General features: G+C 28.1%; 1 protein-coding gene across 1 annotated transcript in view; it reads left to right on the top strand.

The window, feature by feature from the left end:
• The window catches only part of LOC111626852 (U2 snRNP-associated SURP motif-containing protein-like), a 224,805-nt gene that overhangs the window by 84,519 nt on the left and 120,977 nt on the right, over positions 1-19,309 (top strand). Inside the window, exons 9-10 of the mRNA XM_023370376.1 lie at positions 1,589-1,812; positions 10,146-10,189. Coding sequence (XP_023226144.1) covers positions 1,589-1,812; positions 10,146-10,189 — 268 coding nt within the window. The remainder of the gene's footprint in view (positions 1-1,588; positions 1,813-10,145; positions 10,190-19,309) is intronic.

Below are 19,309 nucleotides of genomic sequence, written 5' to 3'. Positions count from 1 at the left end.
GTTTCTCCTTTGTCTCCAGGTGCAAGACGAAACTTTTTCGGGTCGCGGGAAAGGTCCGATTCGAGGTGTCCATCTGATACCTCTTTGTCGACTCTGTTCGAGGACTGTTTATAAAATAATAACACCTGCACTCATAACTCAGGCCGTTATTTACCATTTTTGACGTCTAAGAATTTAACGATCATTTTCACCTTTCACCTATCAAAAATTCCTCTATTTTTTGTTCGAAAAGGTTTATTTCGGCCAACATTTTATAGACACGCGAGTCAAAGATCTACCTGTTTATGAGCGCTCGGGTTAGAGTTTGTCTTCCGCTAAGACATTAACAGATAGTTGACACATACTCGAACCGTTCCGAGTCTCGTTGTTTACATCTCGTGTCGCGCAAGAATTTCACGGTTTACTCGAGTTCGAACCTCGTCTGGGAACTCACAAGAATATTTTGTACCAGGTATGTACCGGTACATCCACCACACATTTTATTTCACCAAGTAAGTTTTTATTATTTTATTTTTAATTGTAGCCCGATTCGGAATGTAATTGTGATATTAAAAGTGCATTTAGAGAAGTCTACGGTTTTTACTGGCTTATTGAACAAACGATACGAATGGATCCTAGACCATCACTGACGCGCGGTTAACTGATTGCCCCTGGAAGTCGGCTTTTTACGGAAACACAGCTTCCCTATCGTAAAATGTCACGGCACGCCACTGGATGACAACAACTTTCAGTTAAAATAAATAAATTGTAATCATTGCTAAATAAGGAATAAAAAAATTCGCATTTTTTAATAAATGTAATATTTTGAAAGAAAATTTTTATATTAGTAGCAAGTAGTATAAAAATAAAAAGAATATAAAGCATATTAAATCAAATCAATGATTTAGCTAGCAAACAAAACTATTGTATTGTAGGAGGGAATTGGACACAGGCAAGTGTATAATATATTGCTGTAATGAATGGTAGTAATAACAACAAAAAAAGTGAAAACTGTAAAGTAAAATAACCTGAAAACAAAATATAAAATTTTTAAATTAGTATTATATGTAAATAAATGGAAATCTAAGTCTGAAACACACACTGGTTAACAGTTGGGCTGTGTGTAGTATAGCAAATCTTTATCATTAGTTAAAATTTCTTTCATAAATTAGGCATTAATAAGTATTATGCTCTAATGTTATCCCATGGTAATAATTTTAATACATAGGTAACTCATGTTTTTATTTTTCTGAAATATTTACTTATTACAAAATTTCAAAAATTAAATTGTTAAAATTATTGTATTACTGTAATTATTATCATGGGATAACATTGGAACTTAATATTTATTTGTGACTAAACAAAGGCATTAGACATTAAGTAAGTTTACAAATCTTTATTATCAAAATGATAATTCTTTATTGAACAAAAATATCTTATAATTGAGAAATTGAAATTATTCCCCAAAATGTTAGCAATTGGTTTTATATGTAAAATTCCGTATTTTTGACAATCAACTTACGTTTAAAAACATTAAATGAAAATTTAATATTTTTTGATAAATTTACTAAATTTTAAACTAGGAAAGTATTTTCACTTTAATATTTAGGTAGAGAAATTATGGGTTTTGAAATGAAGTTAGGATGGGGAAAAGCAGTTCCTATACCTCCTCATCCTATTTACATTCCTCCAGCAATGGTTGAACTTACTCTTCCACCACCGCCATCAGGTTTGCCATTTAATGCTCAGCCGGACAAAAAAGACAGACAAAAATTACCACCTCCAGGTGTGCCATATCCAACAACTAAAGAAGAAAGTGCAGAATTCCAGCAGGTAACATTAAAGATATTTTTATGCATAGTATACATCTGAATTGTTATTGTAATGTAATATTTACATTATACTTTTATTAATTATAATCGTTTCACGAGAAATGTTTGAATCATAAATTATTTTTACTAATGATTTGTTTTTTACTTAAAAAGAAATAAAGAACTGTTAAACAATTAAATTCCAATTTTGGAACCAAATTATAAGTTTTACAGAAACAATTTGCTATTTAATATATGTAGCAGATTGATTAATGTTATACAAGAATATTTTTTTATTCATATATAACATTTATTGTGTCAAACAATTATTTAGCATAAAAAATATATTATAACATAATTATTTCAAATTAAATATCAATAGTAAGAAGAAAGTAGATGTAGAATATCCTGAGACGTCACTATCTTTGTCCAATCCCATATTTAATCACAAACAAAAAAAGAGGTAGTTTTTATTCAATGTATAAAATGCTTTCTGAGCTGGATCAGCTCATCATCAAATATCTTTCCAAACTTCATAAAATCTACAAAAGTTGGAGAAGTTTCAAATTTCAAAGCTTTTATGAAATTTGGCTAGCTTCAGCTTTATTGAAGTATCTGCTCCAAAGAGTTAATTCTCTGTAAACTGGACTATTTTTTAACACTAAACACATCGAAAAAATTAAGTTCAGTCTAGTAACATAAAATAAAAGGATCACAAATGTTTTTGATTTCCTCCCAAGATCTGCTTCAGGTTTAAAGCTAACTGTTCTTTATTTAATATAATCTATTTGAATTTATCAATATAAATTTCAAATTCTGCATATGTTCCATTGTAGAATGGTTAGCTTTAAATCTGAAGCAGATCTCAGGAGGAGGTTGAATACTTTTGTGATTATTTTATTTTATGTTACTGGATGGAACTTAAGTTTTTTGTGGTGTGTTCAGAGTATTTGCATCTTTTCAATTAATTCTCAAACAACCAAGTATTTTCAGATTTTATTTAATATCCATTTTCAGGTATATATATGTGTTTTTCTTCCTCTTCTTGCATCCACTGACTAGCATCTTCAGACTTAGCTTTAAATGGTAAAAATATTTGTTTCTTCTTATTATATTTTCTGATTTGCATTATCAGGCTTCATTTAGAGCTAAATCTGAGGATGCTGGTCAGTAAATGTAAGAGGAGGAAGAAACATTACATATGTATGTATGGGTATTAACACAGATTTTTATCAAAGTCTGAAAGTACTTGGTTGTTTGAGAAATACTTAAAAAGATGCAGATACTCTAATAAAGAAGAGGTTAGGATTTAATCATTGTATAAATACTAATATCCATGTTTATGCAATATCAATGTTCTCTTGTCAAAAAAGTTAACTGTATTCACACCAGTTAACGGCTGATGTGTCTTATTTTATATTCATCCCAGTGTGCTGTGCAGTTATAAAAAATTAAGTTTGTAGAAATACTCTACTACTGCTATATTATACACTTGTAACAATTACTGTACTCAGAGATGTGAACAAAAAATAAAATATTTTATTCCCATCTGTTAACAATTGATTATTAGCAGTTTCTTGTGTTTAATTTGTATACTATTTCATTTTTACAACTTGAATCATTTTATGTGGCATAGTAAAAATTATTGAATCAAAGAATGAGAATTATAATTGAAGAATTCTTAGGTACCTTCCTTCAATGAAGAATGTATTTGAAAAGCCAGCAAAAACCACGATGATTTATTGAAAGGAAACAGATAATTTCATACCTTACATAATTTATTTAAACTTAATTAATAACTGTAGTTAATCAATGCTACATATGCTTTTAATTAAACTGTACTTTTATCTTCAAGCCCATATATATCTTTTTGCCTATATTTGTGCAGTTGTTACATAGTGATATCATAAAATAGAACATTAAGACATTTGTATTCTTCCATACATTATGTTAAGAAATGTATGTTGCTCTCTAAAATGACACCTATTTAAAATCAGGTATTACTTAATTTGATTTTTTTCCAACTTTTTAAGATCAGGTATATTCTTGCTTCATGCATACGTAGTCTTTGTCATTTTAAATTCTTTTATAATTTCTTGTTAGTTTTTATTTCTGACTGATTTCATTTATTGTAGGCAGCTCTTGTCTTGACTAGTTTGTACAGAACCTTTTTTACACAACCCTTTTTACACAGAACTAAGATACATTATCTTTATTTTAACTTAGATCTGTTGTGTAAATTTCTAAGAATCTGTTGCTAATAAGAGTTGTAAGATCTTAGATAACTATAATTAAGGAGAAATTCACATACTTCATCCAAGATAGTTTATAAATATATTCTTTTCTTTTACAAGAATTTCAGGAACCTTACATTGTTGAAACAGTCATAAATTTGTTTTTCAGAGAAATATAGGTATAAATTTACTATTATCTTCAAAACAGTCATCAGACTCCTCCTTGTGCAAGCTTTTTGGTATAAAAAAATAGTAATAAATGACAGTAAAAAAAAACTTGAGTGCATTAAAATAGGAAAAAGTAACTGCATAATTGTTGTAAAAGGATTAGTGTTTAGCATTCTTCAATAAGAATNGCGCTACGGACGGCGGGTAAGTAGTTCGGCTGCCCGATGACGTTTTACGTATTATAGGAGTTATTTTTACCGTTGTTTACGGATAATGCCACAATTTTTATAGGAATCATAACTATAGGAAATGGTTTTATAGGGGGATCTACTGTATTTATGTATAACTGGCTTTGTACTTTTATTTTTATTACTTGCCTTTGAAAATGATTTTGTTATATTTTTATTTTGAACTTGTATCTTTTAAACAAAATTTTAAATATTTGACATAGAATAAGAGCATTGATTTTTTTTTCTATTTCTCAATTAAAATATTTGATTACATAAATTGTATAAACAAAAAATAAAAGTTTGAAATAGAACAGTAATTCAAATAAATATTAAAAAATTGTTAATTGAAATTTGTTTAACTGTTCTTTATGAAATTGGCTGTTCCAATGACAAATAAAAAGTATATGTTTGCTAATAAATGTTTTGTTTTTAGAACAATTTATTTTGCCTCAATGGAATCAATGTTTTGATTTAGTAAAGTAATATTATCTCAAAATCTGTATTTTCACTTAACTTCTACTAAAAATAAAAATTTTATGTTAAGATGTAGCTCAAACTGAAACAGAATTAATTTAAGCTGTAGCTAAGTCTCTCTTTTTGTAAGATTTTATTTATAGTAAAAATGATATGAAATTGCAGTTTTTCGGACCTTATTTTGTAAAGTTATAACACATTGTTTTACTACTAGAAGTGTTAAAAATCAGTATTTTAAATTTAGAAAGAATTACAGTAGAGTCTCTGTAATTCAACATATATCAGGCTGGCAAATGTTGGATTACTGGATTTTGTGTGTATGTACACACTGTACAGTAAAAAATACAATTGGTTTACAGGTTAGTTTGTCATATTAATTATCATTGTGATTGTTTTTTTGATCACATTTGCAGCCACTAACAGTATATGCATACATCAGTCTCTCACTGTTCCATACAACAATGAGGGGTTTATGTGAAAATTTCACGCATGCTGGCCTGCAGAGTGTTGGATTACTGGACATGTCAGAGTGGCAAGCGACAGATTATAGAGACTCTACTGTGTTTGCTTCTGAATAACATATTACATAATGCCATCATTTTCACTAATAAATCTGAAATAATTTTTTTTTTGCATTTGAAATAATATTATAAAAATATTTTTCATTGCTGTTTTTTATCTGTTATTTCTTTTGCAAGCTTTTAAATCAAATATTTTAGATTTTTTAAAACAAAATTATGTGAAAATTATAGTAAATATTTTCAATTTGATTTTCAGTTCTTACTTTTTTCCTCTGTAGAATGAAGCATGACACGCACATTTAAAATATATGTTTTTGATAGTAATTATGAATTAAATGAGTATTTTTCTTTTAATCTTTATTTTCAGACTTTTTTCTTTTTCAGTGTAATTTTATCTCAGATTTATTAATGTAAATAATGCATCAGCTTGATAAAAATTAAATAAACCATGCATTGGCATAATGCTTGATTTATTTTAATCACTCTTAGCAGCATTTATAATTAGATATTTATAAGTAAATTAAAAACCCAAATTATCAAATGATGTAAAAGGCAACTGCCAGGTGATATATATTAATAGTCAGATTATGTAAGTTATGGTAAATATAGATATACATTTTTCTCATTGTTGGTTCTTCATCTTTATATCAAGATAACATTTAAGATTTTGTTTTTTGGAAGAAATAAACTGTTTAAACAATAAAGAGAAGGTTTGATTGGCTGTGTTTGCACTGTCAGCAACAAAAACTGATATTTTTATCTTTTGTTGTGCAAAAGTTAGCCGAGATTCAACATTTGTTGTCGTCACAACAGTGTTGAACGATTGATGTGAACTTCCCATAATTCTATTTGATCAAGATGGAGGAATGGCTAATATTGTGATGAAAGACGGGGGCTTAATAAATTCCGCTGTCGAAGAATTAACATATTACATATCCTTTTTTAAGACAAGTCTGGTCTAAAAATACAGAAATTCTTGGAATAATGCTCTAATGTGAAAACCAATAAACAATATGCAAAACTTTGACAGTGAATGAATATAACAAAAACTTACTATCTTTATCATTTAGGATCTGTGGTTGTTGTCATCAGCAGTGTGAACATAGCCTTAAAGGTTGCATGTACAGTATATAAGCAAACTAGATATCTGTCAAAGTAATATTAACTTCCTGATACACATGTCTATAAGATGATAATAAGAAATTTTAAATTCTTTTCCTTGTCAAGTATAATTTTATAGTCACATTTTTTGTTGCTTGATATAAATTACCATACTTTCTGGCATATAAGACGACCCCCAACTTTTACAGTTAAAATAAAGAGTTTGGGATATACTCGCCATATATGACAACACCCAGTGTATAAGATGGCCCCCAACTTTTGAGAAGATTTTCCTGGGTTAAAAAGTCGTCTTATATGCCAGAAAATATGGTATATTTTTATACTTATTACAATTTATCTTTAACTTGAGTTATGATGGATTGTGCAAGTGTAATTTTGTGTTTGTAAATTTCACTCATATCTAATTTTTATCAGATAACATTTTTAAAGGTTTCAGTTTGAGAGAGGTTCTAAATTAAGAAACACTTTATCGAATCAGAAGGTTAATATATCCAGCATTTGAAAATATTTAAATATTTTAGGATATTTACAATTGAAATACTTCTGCTATCACAGTTCTTTAGATTAAATGTTAACAGAAAAATTAATTCATAAATCACTTGTGAATTAAACTAAAAATATTTTTATATTCATATTCTGATTATAACAACAAATTATCGTGGAAATTTGATTAAAAATAGTTACTGTTTTGTTACACAAAATTTTTTATATATTTAACTGTATATTTAAACAATGATTTATTAACATTTACACACTTACTATATAAATAGAAATACAGTAGACCCCCCTATAACATGGTAGATATGTTTTGTTTTATATGAATTCTGTGTTTTACAAGTCACTTAAATACATGAGCCAGTCACAGCCCAGCACGTGTGCAGTTTTACGGTCTATGGCTGTTTGAAAGGTTTTCTTCCATAAAATTAATCGATTCTAGAGTAATTTGACTCAACATTTCCAAAACATATATAATTTTTTGGGAATAATCTATATAAACTATGCTATAAACAAAAAATTGTAGGATTACTTACCAAGTGTGCATTGTTTGACGATGCCATTGCTTAAGCTTGTTTTCGTCATGGAGCGGCGCATCGAACGGCGGGTGCGTGTTTTCTGATAAGTTATTTTTCTGCGAAAAATTCACTGAACTTTGGAGACATCATTAATATAAATATAATTTTTATGGCAGTTAAATAATAAATGTTTTTTAGTAGGTCTGCTGCTCATTTAAACTCTACGGTTTGTGCAATATCCGCTATTGGTCTAGATTCAACCAATCCTGTTGCGACATGAGTTGGCGATGATGTTTTACTGTATTACACGAGTCTCTTTTAGCATGTTTATATGAACACGATCGCAATTTTTTTGCTGTGTTATACAAATCCGTATTATATGAACCTGTGCTATCGGGGGGGTCTACTGTACAAATCTTTATTGACAAGCAGGATAAAGGTCAAAAGATTCTACTAGGGTTCCAGTATATCTTTCATATAGTTTGCATTTTAACAATTATTAAATTTACAAATTTGTGATATATTATGTAATATTCTAAAACAAAATCTCTCTTGTTTTTTTTATTTAAACAATTAAATAAATTAAATAATTTCAAACACACGTTTAGTGATCAGCTACATCATGTATCTTCAGCATCATATTATTACAAATATTAAAAATGTCTACTTTGGAAAGCCAAATCTTTACTTGAATAATAAATGTTTTTCACCTGATCTTGGTAACCTCAGCTTACAATTCAAACTAAGGTTGCCCTGGAGCAGGATAAAAACAGTTATTATTCAGTTAACAGTTTATTATTCAGTTAAAAATTTCTCTTTCCAAAGTAGGTATTTTTAATAATCATAATATTTAGTGATACTATATAGTATCATTTTAAAGTTTGTCTTTTTAAGAAATGATTTTCAAAATTTTATATAGGCATTTTGATTTATGTAATATTTTATTCTATAGAAAATTACATGAAAAAACTTCTTTTTTAATCATAAAAAGAGATATTCTTTAGTAATGTATATCTGATGAGTTATTAAACAAATATAATACACACTGGTGTCCAAAATTAAAGTCCAAAACTATAATTTTGGCTATTTTATAAAAACTGAATCAAATATAACAATACTTGTATTGTGTGTTCAAATATACTTGAGAAACATTTAGCTAAAATGAAATTTTTGTATATTAGAAACTGGAAAGTTGACAAATAGGCAAATTAAGTTGTCACCGTAAATGTAGCCAACAATGCATTGGGCATTTCTTGTTCTCAGACAGAGCAAGAAACTTTTCATTGCATTCAAAATGCTTTCCCTGTGACTCACACACATATACTCAATTAAATGTGATGGAAAGTCATATGACAACTGGAAGCTTCAGTTTCAGGCCCAGATCATATGACAACTGGAAATACAGTCTCAGGCCCAGATCACAAGGGAATTGAATATCCACATTAGAGTGGTTTTTTTTTGCTAAGGTAACAGTTTGGTGAGACTGGTGATAAATCAAGAGGACCTTACCAAGGTTGTCCAAGGAGTACAATGCTAGGAAGATTATATTTGGCTTTAATTGTGAGTTTGCATACTTTCATACAACTATCTTCAGAGATCTTCGTAGATACTGGAATAAATGTATCATGGAAAAACCGTATCATGGATTCTTGATGTAATTTCATCTAGAGGAAATAAAGAACTCATTATTCCTTTCAAATATCAGAGAATGGGACTCTTCGAGATGATGGTTTATTGGGGTGGGGTGGCATCATGATAAATGGTCACATACCTTTTCATATAACTATATACAAACAAGACCAAAAACATTTGTGTTTTGATTTAATTTTTTTTTTTTTTTTTGATTTTGCTGGAATATAGAAAGTATTTTAATGGATGATAGTGGTCAACTGTAAAAGGCTTAGGCTATAAATGAATTTCTATAAAGTGATAATATATATATATATATATAGAATGAACTGGCCAGCCATTCTCCAGATTTGAATTTAATAGAGAATGATTGGGATTACCTTGGAGGGCAGATTTTATCTCATCAACCTTGCCCAGAAGTTAAGAATGGCCCTCATTGAGGAATTCCTTGGACTAAGAGGTTATAAATGGCCTGTTTATGATTGTTTTATCATCACCAGTCTTGTATATTCATAAGAAGTCATCATATTCCTTTATTAAAATAATAAGTCTCAAATTTGAGTTTTAAAGGTATGACCCTAGATATGAAAACTGTATACATACTTTTTTATTGTAATAAAATATTTATTACCTTTACAGTTGTACATCTTTACGTCCAAAATTTTTTACTTCCTATCAGGCAATTTAATATTATTTTTGAAAACATCTTCTGGACTTTAATTTTGGACATCAGTGTTATTTACTTATAAATTACTTGATAAGTATTGAATGTAACTATAAAGTTATTTATTTGAACGACAATATATCTTTTAATATGAAAATCTTTATTTTTGATACTTTTTGATTTTTTTTTATTATTTTTCTTATTTATTTAATTCATTTTCTATATTGTTTATGATTAAATATTATATAATAACATTTTGCTCTTCCTACCCTTTTTTGGTGTCTACCGACCCTTCTGCAGATATTAGCGAATGCTGTTGTCAAAGTGGTTATCCCAACCGAAAGGTACTGGTAAACTTGACTAATTCTCTCATCATATATAACTGATATTCCTCCTTTCTTCATTCATCCTTTAAATATTCAATGGATGATTTCATTAAATCAAAAAATTATTATTATTTAAATACATTTTTAAATCGGTGCGGGAAGTTAAAATCTTTCATTTTCTTAATTTTGAGACATTTAATAAACGTGTTATTAAATGCTTTGAAATTAAGGAAAATGAATTCTTTGAAAAATTTTTAATTGGCACAATTTAAAATATTTCATACAAAGCTTTTCTTTGGCTAAATATATTTTTATTTCTAGTTCAAAAACAATTTTTTTTAATGTATTCAAAAAATTTTTAAATTTAATGATAAAAATTATAGAATAATCTAAAAAAATTTTTACACATTAATTATTTTTAAAAAATTTTATGATAATTAAATCTACTAAAAAGTTTTGAAATAAAATTTTTATAGTGTATAAGGTTGCAAAAAAAATTTTTTTTACATTTAAAATAAATTTTTAATTGGTTATTAGATGATTTCTTCAATTGTAAATTTTATATATATTTTACTCTATTACTGCATTATTTAAAATATTTTATATTTACAATTATTTAAGATTAATAAACAGTTAAGTTTAAAAGACTTTATAGTTTAAAGCTAGAGATTTTGCTGAAATTATAAGAGTTGATCAGAAAGTAAGTTTATAGTATCCATAAATCAACGTTTAGGATTTTAATGGAATGAACTTAAAATGCATAATAAAGGTGTCTTGGTGCACTTCAACATAGTTTCATTGAAATTAATTGAGCCTGTGATATATAGAATGTACAGGACATACCTCTTTTTACATCAGCCATGCTATGATAGTACTTCTGATGACTTTGTCATGAGTGATATGACATTTTGATAAGTGCTTTTTTTAGGACAGGAAGTAAACAAAATCTGTTAAGTCTGCTCACATGGTCACTGGATGGCTTTCTACATATCTCGTGTAGCTTGTGGTTTGAATAATACTTAAAGGTATAATTAATGTAGTCCAAGTGGGAAGGTGGGCGAGTTTGTTGACAAGGAGTTGGCCATACACAAGCGTTTAGATAACTCAACAAATTTTAATGGTAAAACTAATGGGTTACATGAGANACCCCTAGTATACAGTTTGCATTTCTTTGCAATATTAAGAGAGATGCTGTAGGATGTCTTCAGTCCTCCTTCTCTATCAACACTAGCAGATGACTTCAAATATGTATTCAAATTTGGCCGAACTCTCAATTTCTCTTTTAGTATTTTGAAATACTCAAAATCTTTGTTTTTCTTATTAGAATGGATTCTTTCCAAATGGTCTTTCATTTTCACTGGCTTCACAGCATCATTGTTGAAAGATTTTTTGCATAATAAGCACATAGGAATAGTTTCATTAGCAAACGATGGCACAAAACCATATTTCAAATACTCCTGTGAATATTGTCTGCATTTCTTCTTATCATTGATAGCCAACATTGTGGGTATTAAAATCAGATTTTTAATATGAAAAACACAATACGTTTGCAGCACAACAAAACAGCAGCAGTAAGAGAGACAACTTACTCCTACACGAGCTATAAAGAACTGCCTGTTTATTTTCAGAGTCCAGTGTTGCCACTTTTTGCTAACAATAGATATTTAGAATTGGAAGGAATTATAATTATTCTAAACTATTAAACTAAAGATATTAATAAATGTGCATGATTTTTTCATATGAACATAATGATAATTTGATTTTTGGTGAATTTTTTAAATAACTGACTGACCTATATTGCTGTTGGACAGTTTACAAAATAAACGTAAACAAGATGTCGGTGGTAAAGGGTTAATGATTTTCGATATATTACGATATTTTCTCTGTAAAGGACAAAATATCTATATTTAGATATAAAATACTTAGAGTGACAACCCTACTAGAGTGTAACAGTGCAATGTATGTCTGTGTATAATGAACTACCAGTGTTCATAATATGTTTGCAACACTAGTACAGTTGCCAGATGCGTGAAAACAAAGTAACACATGCTTAAAACAGCATAGACTAAGGCAAAACTGAAGTTATAACTAGGGTAGTCAGTAACATTGATCATATCTGTATTTCGAATTTTTGTTGGAATATTCTATTTTTTTCCTAGACAGTTTAATTGGGCCTCTTGTGTATTAATCAACCACTTTGGGGACCCCTAGTTTAGTTTGACCTAATAAAAATTTGTCTATCAAATAGCAATGCAGTAGAAAATGAGAATATTTTGATTGAAACTACAAATTAATTACTCTGTACAAATATTTGGTTGAAACAGTTAATGGATTTGAGAGAAAAATAATGCCTAGAAGTTTTATTGTTTCAGCTTGTAATAGTGACTGTAGGAATTATAAAGTGAAAAATTTCTATATTTGTATTTTCAAAAGATACAAATAAGCAAAATGGATAATACATTTCCAGTTTTAAGTAATGTGGGTATTTATGAATTGCATTTTGAAGATCATTTCATCAAAAGTGTTTATTATATTAATGACAAGAAACATTCTCTAGTCAGAGAAGTATTTAAACTAATATGCATTATCAACATTATTTCCTTATTTCCCATTTTATATTTGTAAACATTTATGAAAACTACAAGCCAACCCACAAAAACAACAATCAACAGAATTAAGCTCACAAAGGAAATATTTTAGAGTAAATGATATCATTTACTTATTTATACAGAATATTAAAAGTAAATTGTTGTTATTATTGGGCTGCAATTTTAAAAAGTAGACCTATAAATTCCCACTGTCAACTGCCTGTTTTTCCATAATCTTGAGAATGGTGTTAGATACAAGAAACTCAAGACATGTCAATAAACATTGTTTCGAATTTCTTGAAACAATGTTTATTGATGTAGTTAGCCTGGGAAAGCAGTTTGAGCAGTAATATGTCACAAATCAAAGATTACAAGTGATTTATTGTTGAGAAAAAAAAAATACAATGAAAAGTACAGATAAAAAAGAAAAGTGTAATAAAGAAATTAGATTAAACTAAACTAAACTAGAGTAAAAATTAAAAATAATAAAAAAATAATAAAATAAAATCAGTTTGCATTTAAGTGGGAAAAGTCTTGGATAAATTGGAGCCACTCATTAAAACCATCCATGTTTGAGATTTTGTCCAGTCTGGACTGAGGGAACTGTAATGTTGGTGAGTTGCTTGACATGGCTAAAAAATATATGTTTGAAACAGTTACATAAAATCCCTGACAATGACCTGTTGATCAGGTTGAAAACATTTGTTAAAACAATAAATGTTGGTTTTCAGAGATATAAGGTGTGTGTGTCATAGTTACATAAAAGTTGAAAATTTCCAATGAGATGAGAGGAAGGAGTTGAGTGTAACTGCTGACATGTTGAACGAAGGAAATGACATTTTCTTTAAATTGGTACAGTTACAGCAAAGGAAATCAAAGAGCTAGGTAATGTGACACAATCTATTGGGATGAGGGATGTAAATCTGGTTCCTTTTTCGTAGAACACAGATAACTTTTCTGTAGTTCAACTGAAATTCACTAAACTCTGGAAAAATATTAGGCAACTGTCTGGCTTTATATTCCAAAACATAGCACCCAAAAATGTCAAAATACTTTTTTATTATTAAGTGTCAAAGAAGCAAAAGTTGACATTTTTGTTTTTTGAATATATCTTTTCTCAGAGTTATTTATATTTTGCAAGAAATAATTTATGCACACGCAAGGGTTCTACTGAGCATTTTGACACCAAAATCATCAAAATGTAACGTGCAAATTTTTTTTAAAAAGTCAGACACGAAAGCACAAAAGTTACTCCAGAAGTCTGATCTCACTTACTGCTTGCCCAGGCTAATTATATATAACATTATCGTCGATATACATTTTATACATATATTAAAAGCAAAGTGTTCCATCACTGCCAACCAAAACTTTACAAAACCAAACCATCACTTTACAAAAAGTGCTATAAATAGAGACTCTGAAGTATAACCAAATCAATCAAGACAGACAAGTACTTTATTCATACTTTCTGAAATATGTTTTAATTGCTTTGATTTAAATTTTAATTAATATATTTTATTTTAAATTTTAGTTTCAGTGTAAGAACCAGAGTTTTAATTATTATTATATTATTTGTAGTTTTAATTAACTGGCTAGTAGTATTAATAAATATGTTTTAATTGCTTTGATTTAAATTTTAATTAATATATTTTATTTTAAATTTTAGTTTCAGTGTAAGAACCAGAGTTTTAATTATTATTATATTATTTGTAGTTTTAATTAACTGGCTAGTAGTATTAATAAATATTATATTATATTATATTAATAAATTTTTGTTGTTTTATTTGAGTTAAGCACTTTTAAACATGAATTTATGGATGTAATTTATATTACATGAATGTCAATTAACGTGGTTTTTATTAATGTTCTTCTAGTAGGATATTTTTAATATTTAAACTTAATACAGAGGTTGAATCAGTTAATATCAAACAATTTCTTACACAAATGGTATGCTCGTGTGCAAATATAAATCATGTATGTACTTTAGAATCAGCCAACATTCTATAATATTCTGTTAGCAGCTTTATTGAAATAACTGTAATTATGGCAATGAAAATAACGGCATATCGGGAAGGAATTATCTGTGGACTTTCCAATGCTAAATTCCAAAGCTTTTTCATGATAGTAAAGAAGTGTTCAGAAAAAGTTATTCGTGTAAGTAAATCAAGCATTATTCAAAAGTGCAACCAGTTACCTTCTGAAGTCTATGGGCATCCCAAGAAAGAACAAAGATGTCATACTCAGCCATCTCATCCTTAGTGAAGATTGATAAATCCATGCCAGTGTTCTCGTGAAGAATCCTGAAAAACAAAGAAGTTTGTCCCAAAAGCTAAAAATGCCACAAGCTACAGTGGGGAGGGTCATTTGTGAAAATATTGGTCTTGAGCATAAACATAAAGCCAATGCACACCATCTCAAGCCAAACCACATCAAGGAGCATTTTACCAATATGAGAAAACTGTGCGAAGGATATCTGGCAGACAATAGATGGCAATTGATAGTTGCCCTACACAAAGCTTGGGTGTATCTGGATGACACAAACAAGTTACAAGCAATTTACTACAAAGAAAGAAAATCAATAGGTCACTCTGACTTTGTCAGGCAGTACAAGAGAGTTCTCCAAAAGGAGTCACGATAGTTGGATATTGTCCCTTTGACAAACTGAACATCATCTGTGTAGGGAAAAAAATACAAAAATCAATGGCAAACTTAATAAATATCTAATATTTATTAAGTTTTGTATTTTGAATATTAAAACTTGTAAACTTATTTTCTGATCTATCTAAATTTAAAACTCCACTAATGGTTTTACATTAATATAACTTATAAAATAGAAATAAAATTTTGAAATGTGAAATAAGGAAATATTATATTAAATTAAATTCATTTTTTTGACTGTTTATAATCATTCTAAATGTTTGTCAATATTTTATTACCAAATTTTTTACACTCTGTTATTAGAAAATTGATTCTCTGTTCAAAGCAAATTTTTTAAATGAATATTTATTATTAAAAAAATGTGTTTCTGTTATCATAATTACAAAAATATAAACGTAAGTGGAATAAGTCAATTCATTATATGGACTTTGAGAAATAATTTATATTATGATATACAATTTATGTTAGATGTTAAGTGAAGTCTGCAATAATTTCTATTAATTTTCAACCACTAAACTTTCTATTTGTTGTTATGTAATATTAATTGAATGTTGAATTAATTAGACATTAAACTAATTTAATATTTGCTAATAATATAAGGTCATTCAATAAACTTTTACAATTACATGCATTTATTCAACTTAAAGATTATAAACTTTTAATTTTCCAAGGTATTCTCTCTTATCATTTTAAATGAAAAATTAAAACAGGTAGCCCAATCTTTGGACAAGGTGTTGATACTCTCCAAAAATGCCTGATATGCATCTTCAACTGTGCTAAACACATGCCATTTTATTAAGTTTTTAATTTTTGGAAATAGAAAAATCACATGGGGCTGAATCTATAGAATACAGAGGATGAGGATTAATAGAACTTCAGGATTCTGTAAAAATTCTAATGTGTTGGCAGATGTGTGGGTCCTGGCATTGTTATAGTAAAGGATTCCCCATTAGCCAGTTTTTAAACAGCTATCGAAAACTGGTTATACGTAATAAACAAAGTGAAATAAACCTATATCTAGCAGTAAGACAGCTAACGTTTTTACCTGTGTAAAATGGCTTTTTCAGGCTAACTGACCACAGCAGCTGTTAAAACAAAGGGGATTGCCTTACACTTGTTAAGAGGGGAGATGTAAGAAAGAGAAGGGGTAGGGGAGAGGGTTGTCAGATTACAGAGCGTAGATTGACTTTCGCACAGGGGAAAGGAATGTACATTACAAAAGTTTATAGTGGCATTTTTCTGTGCGATCTTGTATATCTCCAACTACTCCAAATAGAGGGGGGGAAACAGTTTTTGAGTGGCGTTTGGACATTTTAAAAATTTTCAGCAACATTTTGTGATATATCAGTCATTGTTAACTGTTTTTTTATCTACCAATTCAAACAATGTGACAAAGCCACTTTACCTGAAAAAAGTAACAATCAACCATTTGCTTTCCAGCATTCACTGTTTTTGTAGGAGATGAAGATGAGTAACACTATGCTGTACTTTGCCTTTTGTTCAGGATCAAAACTACATATACAAGTTTTGTCACCTGTTACTATGTCACATACTGAATTTGATTCTCCTCCTCCAAATTTTTCCACCATTCGCTGTCTGTTCATATGTTATTTAACAGTCTTCTCTAATTAATAATATACCTCTTTGATCTCCTCTTCTGTGATTTATGTTGGTGGATAACTACATCTAGATCATCTTTCAAATCAGTTTTGTCCCTCAAATTTATTGAACCAGTTATAAACTGGCTTGTCTGAATATCTGCAAAAACTCATTTCTAGTATTCAATTGATTCTTGCAGAGATCACTCATAAAGAAATCATAGCATGGAAACATTTGTGTTTGATCTCCCTGATGGCTGCTTAAGTAACAGTGGAAAATGTCATCTTTACTAGAACCATCTAGTGGCTACAGTACTCCTAGATATAAGAAAATTCACACACAGACAGAAAATGTCATCAATGTACTGTAGTATTATTAACATTCAGCCTTCTCATTCAAATATACCCAATTGTAAAAATTTATTGAGTGCTCCTTGTATTTTATACGAAAGATTTCACTGAGCATAAATTAATTAATGTGTATAAATTCGACATTTAACTCTGCGAGTTAGAAAATATATATAAATATAATAAATTAATTTTATTTTATAATTATAGTAAATAACCACTTATATGATTAATACATAAAATTGAATCACACTGTATAAGTTAGTTATATATGTATATAAATTTGAAATGAATATTTTCATTGATTTTCTCATTAATTTTGACTCTACAAAATATATCTGGTAACATTACAAACTGGAACATTAACAGAATGATGTATAATCACTTGATATAGTGTGCATCCACATGCAGATATACTGTACTCAATTCCAAGACACACTATGAGTTTGAAATCAAGTTTTAAAGATAATAAATTAAGTATTTTTAAGTGAGAAATCAGAAAACAATACAAATACAATGAAATACCTAAGTTCAGCAGCTATATTTTTATTCTCTTCTGCAATTATAATAATTTACATCATAATGTTGCATTATGTTGTCATCTCAAAGGCATTTTGAATGTTAAAAAAAGTTTAAATTTGTTATAATTAATAAAAATTGGAACCATGTTTAAATATATCTATGAATTCTGCTTGTTAAGGCTATCAAATACTTTATTTTCTTTATATTTAAAATGTGTTTTTCTCCTTTTGAGCCATCTTCAGTACAAACTACTCTACATTAGATATTCTAAGAACAGCATATGGAACAAAACTTAAACTTTAAACAGAATTTAAGTTAAATACTCATTCACAAAGTTCATTTTAACAGATGTGATTGTTGAGCAAAACAGCCAAAAAGTTTATTAATGGTGCTTAATGCAGTATGTTGTCTACATGTGATGGCTGCCAATTGTTGTTCTAGACTACAAATGTAAGACATCATCAATTTTAAGATTTATTTTATTTCAAATAAGTAAAAATTAATAAAATAGTGTCTTAGAATTAAAGAAATATTGCATAGAAATTAATAAATATGTATACAATGAATCAACAAAAATCTAGACTAATTCAAGCCTAACCCCATCAGGATTTTCAAATAGAGGTAAAATTAGCATTTTAAATCATGTTTAGATAGTCTGAGTTCAAAGCCAATATTTCACAAGGAATGTAGGAATGTTTACAAAGATTTAAAATATATTTTACCAAATCACTATATTTAAACAAAAAAATATATACTAATTATAATTTCAAAATTAAGTTACGAATAAGTTAATTTAAATTTAATTTAAATTTATGTAACTTAATAAATTAAGTTACGTAAAAAAGTACAAATTCCAAATGAATGTTAGAAGATCAACAACAAAATTATCATTGAAATGGTTAATATTCATTTTTTTTTATGGGCAAATCAGACTTTTGATGCTTTACTATATTTAAATTTAAATTATGTATATGTGTAATACTTGTAAACAGACATAAGTAAATAAATATAATTTATACAAATAAAAAATATATATATATACTAATAATGTAACAAAAGATTATAAATGTGTTTTTACAGTTACAAGCTGTAATCAGAAATATAAATTAAACTTGGCTTTTTACATTATTTTTCTGGAAAGGATCATAATGGAAGTTGTTTCATTTATGAAAAATATCTTTCACTTTTTAAAAATTGCTGCTTATAACCCTAACGATTATAAATTTACTAATATATTTTTGTACAAAATGTTGATTGTAAATTTAATATATTTATTCATAAAACTATCATGAGTATCTTAATTAATTAATTGTATTACGAACAACAATTGGACAATAAGAATTTGTTTTAAACTTCGGTTTTATGGTTTTATGCTACAGAGTATTTCGTAAAAGTTTTTAATGATGGCTCTCATAAATCATTTA

Source organism: Centruroides sculpturatus, unplaced genomic scaffold (assembly GCF_000671375.1).
Source record: "Centruroides sculpturatus isolate CEXI.00-Female unplaced genomic scaffold, Cexi_2.0 scaffold33, whole genome shotgun sequence".
Taxonomy (NCBI): domain Eukaryota; kingdom Metazoa; phylum Arthropoda; class Arachnida; order Scorpiones; family Buthidae; genus Centruroides; species Centruroides sculpturatus.
Note: the sequence above shows the minus strand (reverse complement) of the source record. Positions and strands in the feature narration are given on the sequence as shown.